Source organism: Sphaeramia orbicularis, chromosome 7 (genome assembly GCF_902148855.1).
Source record: "Sphaeramia orbicularis chromosome 7, fSphaOr1.1, whole genome shotgun sequence".
Classification (NCBI taxonomy): Eukaryota; Metazoa; Chordata; class Actinopteri; order Kurtiformes; family Apogonidae; genus Sphaeramia; species Sphaeramia orbicularis.
This window is the reverse complement of record NC_043963.1, coordinates 21,261,272-21,273,031: the sequence shown is the minus strand read 5'-3', so window position 1 is coordinate 21,273,031 and position 11,760 is coordinate 21,261,272. Positions and strand designations below refer to the sequence as shown.

General features: G+C 40.5%; 1 protein-coding gene and 1 pseudogene across 1 annotated transcript; both read right to left on the bottom strand.

The window, feature by feature from the left end:
* Nucleotides 1-4,146: 4,146 nt before the first annotated feature.
* On the bottom strand, nt 4,147-6,927 carry LOC115421995 (tubulin alpha-1B chain-like; annotated as a pseudogene).
* Nucleotides 6,928-7,742: 815 nt separating this feature from the next.
* Nucleotides 7,743-10,805, bottom strand: LOC115421991 (tubulin alpha-1A chain). Its single transcript, XM_030138011.1, has 4 exons — nt 10,671-10,805; nt 9,436-9,658; nt 9,193-9,341; nt 7,743-9,085 (listed from the first exon to the last, which is right to left on the bottom strand). The coding sequence occupies exons 1-4, from the start codon at nt 10,671-10,673 to the stop codon at nt 8,105-8,107; spliced, it is 1,356 nt and encodes a 451-aa protein (XP_029993871.1). The 5' UTR covers nt 10,674-10,805; the 3' UTR covers nt 7,743-8,104.
* Nucleotides 10,806-11,760: the final 955 nt, after the last annotated feature.

The following is an 11,760-nucleotide window of genomic DNA, read 5'->3' as shown; positions in this document are numbered from 1 at the left end:
ATAGTTTCAGGTCAGTACCAGATCATGTCCTCTCTCATTGGCCAGAAAAACCTGTTTTTGCTGTTTGGGATATGCCAAGATATTTCTCCTGGTCTTGCAGAGATAATCTAGAGGAGCACGTCGTATTCAGATTACACACAGTAAACATGAATAGTCTGCATGCCATCAGGAGGAAAACTGTCTATTTCCCCAATCTTCTTCTCAGTGACATACTTCAGCTTCACAGTAGATGGTTGTTTTGAGAGTTCCTCATACAGGACCCTTCCATGTGGAAGTTCAATGCCATTTGCCACTATTGAGTCAGCCTGTTGTTTAACAGCTGCACCAATCCCATCAGCTGGGCCTTTTCCATGTGCCGCCTCCAGAATATTCCATGTGATCCTTTTGAACCCAGTCTGAAAAGGAATTTTGCTCAAGAAAAAGAAGTTTTGTTTTCTTTGTCCTTGCAGTCAGACCACTCTCTGTGCATGCACTCCTTTGTTGGACTTGTGTATGTCATAGACTCCATTAGATCATTGAGGTTGGCACTTGAAATTGCTTTGTGATAAAACAGTCTGTCTGCTATGAACTGGAGGTTTGCATGTATTTTGCAAAGGCATGTGCCTCTGTCCTTGATTGTTGATTTAACAATCGAGGAAGGTTGCCTTTTGCAAAATTTGCTTTAAGAAACTGTAATCTCAGGATGCTCCATTCTAAACTCTAAACTCATGGTGAAGAATTCTCATGGACTTGAGCAGGAAGTGTTTTAAACATTCTTTTCTTGCTCTTTGTAATTGTCTCCTTCTTTCCTGTTGTTATCCTACTGTTGTCATCACACTCAAGAAATGATGTTATCTTTCCTCCACTTCTTTGCTGACTTTGTTGCATTGCATTTTCAGGTGTACCGGAGTTTAGTGGCCCATTTCATATTGTCTTCATCAGCTTTAGTAAGAACCCAAACTTATTTTTGGTAAAGCAGAGGAGGGTGTATTTCTTCAGAAGCTCACCAGCTACAACTTTAGAGATCACCTGCTGACCTCTAGCAGTGTGCATATTTTGACATTTCTTTTTTATCTGTGAAATAATTGTGTTCTGAAACAGGAGATTTCTTCTTAAATCCATTGTTTTTTAGTTCATCTGTTGTTTGGTTTAGAGCCAAGGGGAACTGACCATTTTCATTTTCTCGTGATGTCATTCACATCTTTTCTTGTATTTTTCCACTTGACATAAAGCATCCTCAAGCTTCACAGTAGTTGCACAAAGATCTCTGTAGACCGTTGCAGCCTTTTTCCTCCCTCTTCTTCGTGTACAGTTTTTAGGTGCAGGCAGGTGAGATGTTTCATTTAGCTCAGTGGACCTGGAATTTCCCACCGAGGCATACTCTGGGTCAACACCAATGTCTTCTGGTGACTGTGGTGGTTGTTGTTCCAGCCATAAACTTCTCAACTTCAGCCAGTCTTTTCAACTTTCTGCGTCTGTTTTGTCGAAAAGTTCACCATTGTCGTCTAATGATTCTTTTCTCTCTGTGAGTAAATTCTGTCACAGACACCTGGTTCTTTTTTTCAGGTATCATTCTCTGTCTTTTCTGAGAAACTCTTGATATTTAAGTGGATCTGATTTAATCCTCTCTCTGGATGCTTTTAGTCTCTCTTGTGTGGTCATTTGTGCCATCTAAAGAACAGAGTGTCACAATTAAATATAGTTTTTTTTCTTCTAGTTTCGCATACTCACAATATGAATTAGTTGATGAAGTGTTTTGTATAATTATTTAACTCTAAGGACAGTATTTTAAGTGATATGAGCCAAATAAATGCGTTTATGACACTGGCATTGTCATTTTCATCACAGCACATCTTTTCTATCATCATGAGTGAAGTGATGGAAATGACTGTTTTGGAAATGACACAGCGTATCATTTTTTTTTTTTTTTTAATCTCATGATATTTTAGCTCTCTAATTTTAGGGATAGCCTTGAATATACTCAAAACATACAATTTGAAATGATATTTTTCTCATTATTTGTACATTCAAAGGAAATATGAGCTGTTTGGACATGACAGCCAATAAACCTTCTCTTTTGTAGGAATTTTGTGAGTTTTGTGAGAATTTACCCTGATTTTTCTCTCATTTCACTTCCTTCCATGGAGCTAACTCTGCTCTCCTGTCACATGACAACTAATGCAGTTCCAAGTATAAAAACATTTAGAAAAATTATGTAGTTACATTTTGTAGTGTCTGATGGAAATGACAATGACACTTGGGACAGGTGTTCTTTTTACATGAAATTCTAATATATCTTGCAAACACATTATACATTTCATTAAAATAAGGAATTTATTTGTCACTTGTCCATAAACTAACTATTAAATCAAAATTTAAATCCATATTATGGTTTGAACGAATCTGACCTAGGGTCAAAGGAGATACAGCAAAAACTGTCGATAATAAATAAATAAATAAATAAATAAATAAAGTACTAAGAGTAATAATTGATCTATGCTAAAAAAAAATTGTGCATTAATCTTGGTCTCAATTAAGTGTGGCAAAAATAAAATTTAAAAAAAGAAAACAATGTGGTTTTGTTTTTCTATTCTGCCTGGGACACACATTCTTCAATAGTTGGAGAGTCACTCTCATACAGACTGGGAATTCAAACAAAAATAAAAAGAACAATAATTCAAATAACAAACCTCACTCAACAAACATGCATGAAAGACTTTGCTTAGAATAATAGACTATCAGGTAGTGGTTCACTTGAATTCAGCCTTCCAGTGCACCGGGATCTTGAGCCCAAAGGAGATGTAAGAAAGTTAGCCATCATTATTTATATTACTAAAGCTGTGGGAAACATGTTGTCAGTGGAAAAACACTACGGGAGTATACAAAATAAACACCAAGAGAAGTATCATGAAATCTCACATCGGAGATTTACATCAGTGAAACTTGATCATTCTGCACTCTGGACTTACAATAGGGCATTTTAAAGTCTTGTATTACGTAGACATGTGATGACTACAAAAATCAACCGATACTCATCAGATCATCTTTACAAACAGTTTGAATCCACTGTGGCAACTTAATCGTGGATCCTGTTGTCACCTGAGACTTATTAGAAGAAAAGGACACTTGTTTTTGTTCTATGAAGTAATTTGATATATTTGAGCTTCTGTCATGCACTAGTTACATAAAGCAGACTTGGACCAAATGTCTCCACCCATTCTATTTTGCAAGCTCTGATTTAAAGAATTGTCACAGTGATCACTTTTATCTTAGTAAAGCTCCACCATTAAAATACATTGGATGTGGATTTAAAATACAACCTGAAGTTTAAAGTTTGTGGTTTAATTTTATTCAATATTGTAATTTCCTGTTCCAGTGCTAAAAAAGGGGTAATAAGGGGTAATGCAGTTATTTTTATTTTTTGCCGTTAAATTATGGAAAACTAACCATTTATACCTCTCTTATTTAAAAATGTAAGTCATATCAGGTGTTCATAGTATTGTATGGTTTATATTATACACTGACGCTCAGATTTTAAGCACTTTTTAAACATTTATTTCTCTTAGGCCTACTCACAGAATTTGAATTATTTACAAGTTCAAACATAAGTCTTTTCAAAGATAATGTTTGATAGAATGCAACTATACAATATTTCATCTTTAAAGTAGTGAATCTAATACTTTTCATTCCTCTTTGTTGTTGTGGTCTGGAGGAAGAAATAATCTACTTAGAAAAATAATTCCATACTAATACTGTTATTTAGATGAATCAAAACTTTAAGTTGGGTTTTAAGGTCATACCTCAATCAGCAGTAATCATGGATAATGCTTTGATACCCTCTAGTGGTGAAGACGTAAGCTTCATAATATGATACGAAATGAATGAAAATACTCTATGAACAATACATATGTTGTTTTCACTCATAATGACTTATTTTGAATAACATCATATCAGATCCAAGGCTGTTATTACTCACCAGTTTGTGGATTCTGTCTGGCAGCAGATCAATGGGTTTGTGCCAGTGAAGAGATAATTTGACAAGTATTTGGAGGTTTTATAACTCCAAATGAGCCATGAAAAGCTGCTATATTTGCATAAAATAAACGTCTGGGTCCGACAGTGCATTAAAGAAAAACATTCACTATAATGAAAAACAAAGACTGCAAGGTTTACCAAGATTTATTTGCAGGCTACAAACAATTCAAATGCATTATTAACCTGTTTCAGAAGAACTGAAGATACTTCTGATCTATTTAGAATACACTCACACTTACGTCTTAAAATGAGTGTAACATGTTTACTAGTTAGATTTAATACTAGCTGAAGTGCATTTAGTCTTCCTATTCCTCTCCTTCTTCCTCTCCCTCGATGGAGTCAACTCCGACCTCCTCATAATCCTTCTCCAGAGCTGCCATGTCCTCTCTGGCCTCAGAGAACTCTCCCTCCTCCATACCCTCACCTACGTACCAGTGGACAAAGGCACGCTTAGCGTACATCAGGTCAAACTTGTGGTCAAGCCGAGCCCAGGCCTCTGCAATAGCAGTGGTGTTGCTCAGCATGCACACAGCCCTCTGGACCTTGGCCAGGTCTCCACCAGGAACTACAGTGGGGGGCTGGTAGTTGATGCCAACCTTGAAACCAGTGGGGCACCAGTCCACAAACTGGATGGACCGCTTGGTCTTGATGGTGGCAATAGCTGCATTGACATCTTTGGGAACCACATCACCTCGATACAAGAGGCAGCAGGCCATGTATTTACCGTGGCGAGGGTCGCATTTGACCATCTGATTGGCTGGCTCAAAGCAGGCATTGGTGATCTCAGCCACTGAGAGCTGCTCATGATAAGCCTTCTCAGCTGAGATGACAGGGGCATAGGTGGCCAGAGGGAAGTGGATACGGGGATATGGCACCAAGTTGGTCTGGAACTCTGTCAGATCAACATTAAGGGCACCATCGAAACGAAGGGAAGCAGTGATGGAGGACACAATCTGACTGATCAGCCTGTTCAGGTTGGTGTAAGTGGGGCGCTCGATGTCGAGGTTCCTACGACAGATGTCATAGATGGCCTCATTATCAACCATGAAGGCACAGTCAGAGTGCTCTAGGGTGGTGTGGGTGGTCAGGATGGAGTTGTAGGGCTCCACCACAGCGGTGGACACCTGGGGGCTGGGTAGATGGAGAACTCCAGCTTGGACTTCTTGCCGTAGTCGACAGACAGACGCTCCATCAGCAGAGAGGTGAAACCAGAGCCGGTGCCACCTCCGAAGCTGTGGAAAACAGGAAGCCCTGAAGACCAGTGCACTGGTCAGCCTGAGGACAGAGAGGGACATAGAACAGTAGCATATGATAACAAAACCATGGGTCATTATCCTCAATCAAAATAAGAACAAATCTCTCCTGCCAACACGTTACCCACCAGTTTGCGGATCCTGTCCAACACCAGGTCAATGATCTCTTTGCCGATGGTGTAGTGTCCACGGGCGTAGTTGTTGGCAGCATCCTCCTTACCAGTGATCAGCTGCTCAGGGTGGAACAGCTGGCGGTAGGACCCAGTGCGCACCTCATCTGAAGACAGTTTGACACATAAATAACTTGAGTTTGATTCCATGAAACAACAGCAGAGCTATGGTGTCTGTGGGTGTTTACCAATGACAGTGGGCTCCAGATCCACAAAAACAGCTCTAGGCACATGTTTTCCAGCTCCAGTCTCACTGAAGAAAGTGTTGAAGGAATCATCTCCTCCACCGATGGTTTTATCACTCGGCATCTGACCATCTGGCTGGATTCCATGCTCCAGACAGTAAAGCTCCCAGCAGGCATTGCCAATCTGGACACCAGCCTGACCGACATGGATGGAGATACACTCACGCTGTGGTGCAAATAAAGAAGATTTGGATTAAAGATTCTGTTAATCTTAAATCCTGCATTTCTCATCACATGAATACAGTTTTGACACTGATTGAATCCGAGAGGTTCACAATAGATCCTTTCAAACCCTGACCTTTACAAAATGTATATGTAGGATTAATATAATACCAAGACATTAAGCATATGTACATAAAATCCAGATACCATCACCTCTGACAACACCCTACACAGTATACTGGTACATCATTTCATTAATATAAAAACATTTAAAACTGAATTCAGTTTTTTATGTCAAAGAAACCTATTTTCCTGAGAGTCATAGAAGAGACATTAAACTGTGTCCACTTTGCATTGTATTATTATACAAAGAGTAGGTTACTTAGGTCAAACATGTTGCAGTGTGCTGTCTCTTTAAGAAGCTACTTGCACATTCTTTATTGAGGTCATTTCCCTTAAAATGGTAAGTTTGCGCTTTACATTGCACATAAATGACACAGGAGTTCATTTTATGTTAGGCTTCCATATAAAGACAGTAAAAGGGATTTATCTTTCACATAAAGATGTTTTAAACAAGTCATTTAATGTGATGTACATGTGCAGAAAAGGTGAAAACAGGACCAGGAAATAGATTGACAGACTAAATATAAAGTTAGTGGAATGCCATTCTTCAAACTCAGCTGATTTAGTGTGTGACGAGGATTAGTCAATGGTAGTGCAGAGCAGAAGCACTTGTTTACTTTCCTTACGCTAATAAAACATAATTTTCAACATGTGAAGGTAGATATAGTCACAATATAACAATGTATAGGTATGATATGGTAAAAGATGTAAAGAGAAAATAAGATCATAAAGAAAAATATCAGTAAATATACCTCATGTTCTTCCTTAAAGAGATAAGACTTCCACAACAACAAATGTAAATAGAAGAAAATCTGAGGTAATATTTAAAATCATACTCACCATGATGGCTTGTCGATATTATGCAATGTAATGAGACAAGTCAGGAGTGTTTTTTCTGGGGTACGCAGAATCTAGACTGGTCTGCTGACAAGCCTCACTCTGCCTCTTGAGGATGACAGGTGAAGTGCATAAAACCCTCCTCCATCTGCTGCTGCTGTAACCGTTTCACATTCAGAACAAACACAGGATGCTAATTTCATCCCCAAAACTTCATTTAGGATGTGGATAGCTAGTTCCAGAGCTTTGTAGTACAGAGGCATAATAAAACAAGAGCAAGAGAAGAATATTAGGATGAAAACTGTCTCATGACATTCAAATCGTACATTTAACGCTGTTGCCCCCCCCAAAAAAAAAGAGCCACTGTCCCGCATGTTTTAGATGTATCCCCCTTCCAACTTGCCTGATTCAAATGATAAGCCTATCATCAAACTCTGCAGAAGCCTGATAATAACCGTCAGGTGTGCTGTAAGAGGGAAACGTCTAAAACATGCAGGATAGTGGCTCTCCAGGACCAGGGTTGCTGACCCCTGTCCTAACCTGGTGAGAACATGTCTTTTCTTTTCAGTATTAGTGGATCATGTGAACTCATGAATCTGCTCCTCCTCATAAAATTACTTATTTCTGTGTACAGATTTCAAGGACTCTTAGCAACATTAAAGTTAAAAATTTAACTTTTTCCTTCATGTTTATGCAGAGGGGGTTAGGATGAATTTATGATCTTTGTATCAGAAGTTAACATTCAGACACTTTTGTTGAGAAGTGTAATGAACTAAAGGATGAGTTATACATGGCAAAATACAACCCCAAATTGTAGTTGTGTATGAAATCAAAAGCTTTTTTAAAACCAAAACTGCTTGGAGAACTTAATCTTTCTGGACAAAAATTTACCAGTATGATTTTGATATCTAAATGGAAAAAAAAAAAAAACACAACAGTTTCACTTGTTACAGGAATTTTATTTGGAACAGTGCCAAAGTGACATTGAAATTCCTTGTTTTGAAAAAGCCAAAATGTTATCTCAGACAAACATTTTTTTGGAATGCAATTCAAAACAATTTTATAGCATTATTTACTGTTCATTAATTAGTGTCTTTGAGGTTTGATTTAACTCTTCTAGCAAACCTTCAACTGCAACCCAATTTGATGCTGTCACAGAAAATTTATCACATTCCCAAACCAACAAACTGCTAGGAAATTTTATACAGAACCAAACTTGTAATTGACAAACATTTGGAATGCATTTGAGAACACAGTGCAATCAATTATTTCCTGTTTAACTAGTGCCTTTGTTTCCCTTTTAATATTCCTCTCCTTCCTCCTCTCCCTCACCCTCGATGGAGTCAACTCCGACCTCCTCATAATCCTTCTCCAGAGCTGCCATGTCCTCTCTGGCCTCAGAGAACTCTCCCTCCTCCATACCCTCACCTACGTACCAGTGGACAAAGGCACGCTTTGCATACATCAGGTCAAACTTGTGGTCAAGCCGAGCCCAGGCCTCTGCAATAGCAGTGGTGTTGCTCAGCATGCACACAGCTCTCTGGACCTTGGCCAGGTCTCCACCAGGAACTACAGTGGGGGGCTGGTAGTTGATACCAACCTTGAAACCAGTGGGGCACCAGTCCACAAACTGGATGGTGCGCTTGGTCTTGATGGTGGCAATAGCTGCATTGACATCTTTGGGAACCACATCACCACGATACAAGAGGCAGCAGGCCATGTATTTACCGTGGCGAGGGTCGCATTTAACCATCTGATTGGCTGGCTCAAAGCAGGCATTGGTGATCTCAGCCACTGAGAGCTGCTCATGATAAGCCTTCTCAGCTGAAATGACAGGGGCATAGGTGGCCAGAGGGAAGTGGATACGAGGATATGGCACCAAGTTGGTCTGGAACTCTGTCAGATCAACATTAAGGGCACCATCAAAACGAAGAGAAGCAGTGATGGAGGACACAATCTGACCGATTAGCCTGTTCAGGTTGGTGTAAGTGGGGCGCTCGATGTCGAGGTTCCTACGACAGATGTCATAGATGGCCTCATTATCAACCATGAAGGCACAGTCAGAGTGCTCTAGGGTGGTGTGGGTGGTCAGGATGGAGTTGTAGGGCTCCACCACAGCGGTGGACACCTGGGGGGCTGGGTAGATGGAGAACTCCAGCTTGGACTTCTTGCCGTAGTCGACAGACAGACGCTCCATCAGCAGAGAGGTGAAACCAGAGCCGGTGCCACCTCCGAAGCTGTGGAAAACCAGGAAGCCCTGAAGACCAGTGCACTGGTCAGCCTGAGGACGGAGAGGGACATAAAACATTAGCACATGAATAACAAAACCATGGGTCATTATTCTGAATCAAAATAAGAATAAATCTCTCCTGATAACATGTTACCCACCAGTTTGCGGATCCTGTCCAACACCAGGTCAATGATCTCTTTGCCGATGGTGTAGTGTCCACGGGCGTAGTTGTTGGCAGCATCCTCCTTACCAGTGATCAGCTGCTCAGGGTGGAACAGCTGGCGGTAGGTCCCAGTGCGCACCTCATCTGTAGGGAAACAGACATGGTTATAAATCACACTGAAAATGTGGATCTTCTTTTCATACATTTTCTTTGATGTGACTTCAGTAATGATTCTTACCAATGACAGTGGGCTCCAGATCCACAAAAACAGCTCTGGGCACGTGCTTTCCAGCTCCAGTCTCACTGAAGAAGGTGTTGAAGGAATCATCTCCTCCTCCGATGGTCTTGTCACTGGGCATCTGTCCGTCCGGCTGGATGCCATGCTCCAAGCAGTAAAGCTCCCAGCAGGCATTGCCAATCTGGACACCAGCCTGACCGACGTGGATGGAGATACACTCACGCTGTGGAAAACAAATTATGATAAAACAAATTAATGATTTGAATTCAAGTGTTGCTAATGGCATTCCTTGAAGCCAGTCACACTAGGAGAAACGGAGCTTTAAAGTCACAGGAGAATAAATAAAAACACTCATTTGATATGACAAAAAACTAACTTAAAAACAAATTTAATGGGAAAAAAATGTGATCAAATACGTATATAATAGAATTAGATTGTGGGGTAAGTGTTAAATCTAGTATTATATCACTTTCATTGACAGTAACCATCTCAACTGTTATGACGCAATGCGTGTCTGCAGCTGCGTTGCTATGCGACTAGATGTTGGTCCAGTGACGTCGACATCAAATTAGTAAAAAGTCAAATTAAAGTGTCACAAAACTTAAGTCTGGCCATATAAAGCGTTAAATAACAGCTGGTTTCCATTAAACAATATTTCAGTGTCTTAAAGCCACACTCAGCAGTGTCCATTTACTTCCATGCATTTTTAATGCCTTGCTCTGCGCTGACACTGCATTATCATCCTCCTCCTGTCGGATCAGGTTTCCTCTGGTCCAGGACGCCATCGCCGCATCCATGTACATGTACATTTAAATAAAGTTAGTATCGCTGTCCTGAACCGCCATGACCGGGCTGAGGGATGCTGATAGTGGCTAAAAATGCCGCAGAGTCGGCTGCTGGACTGAAGCCTAACTTCATTATTCATTCCGTCCACACTGCAATCTGTTGAAACCCTCTTTTGTTCTGTGTTCCCGCCACGTACCCATCCACAGCGCCAGAGCATCTCCCCATAGTTTATGACAGCCTGCTACTACATTTATACTGAAACAAGGCAAGTTTAACACTTAAATATTCAGCTAAAGTTACGTTAATCGTTTATGATTCACTGCTTCATCCAACTTTTCCTCTAACCGCCATGGTCCCTGTTATCCACCTTACAACACAAGCCCCATCCCCTAAAAACGACAGCATTAAAACAACAATGACTTCTAACAAGTCTGTGAAAGTCTTCTTACCATTTTTGTTCGGTTTGGTCACGCTACAGGGATGCAGAAGCTCCTTAACAGGGAGTCTTACAATTCGACGGTTATGGGGTCGATGTAAGAGATAATGGCGCACATGAGGGTGGACAGTCGTATATATGCACGACAGCCCCGGCGCCGGAGGCTGCTACGCTGCTATTGGTCAAACGCATGTCAGTTTAACGGTTCTAAACCGACCTCGGATACTCATTGGACAAGCCGCAGTCTCCCAACAGAGACCGCCCCAGACCCCACCCGATTCCCGACATCCTCCCGTTATTGTGTTCCAAGCATGGCGCTTATTCAGAGAAAATGCTGCGTAATTTTCAGCATGGCGGTACCAGACAAGTCCAGTCAGCTAAGTCTAAAACACAGACTCGTGTGTGTACATAGATATTATACAGATATTTTAGACAATGCATGAGAATAACAAAATAATGCTGGATTATCCCAGACTTCACAGACTAAGTACCTGCCACCATAAAGTCCATCAGTCATCTGAGCTCTTCATTTCAGATTGTCAAAAAGCTTCAATCACAGATAGATTTAAGATTTAAATATACATATAAAACCAGATTCCTGTAGTCTATTAAATTTATATTGTACATGGCAAAATATGCATGCAATTGATAATAGCAAACTGTCATTAAAAATGACATCCTTGCTTGTGTAATTTGACCTGATTTCTGACAAAGCATAGACATAGTCTATCCAGCAGTAGCCCATTATAAATGACAGTTAGTGTAAGTATGGCTGACAGTACATCATGAGCACTTGCTGTCCTCATAAGCTTTATATGACACTTGTGTGTAAAACTTTCTGCCAATACATTAAAAAAAAATGTGTTTTGAGGACTTTATATGTATTGAGAAGGAGCAGGTGAATTTTATTTTCACATTTCTTTTTCCAGTCTTCCTTAAATAATGAGGTCAAACTGCCCTGTCACAGATGAGGGACATGTAGGCCAGAGAGGCATAGATGCCCAACCCCCAGCCCTCCTCCCAAGATTTAACCGTTGCTAGGAAATGAATAACGGAGTTGCCTGGATACAGCCTGGTATCCACACAGGCTGCCTTTATCTGGT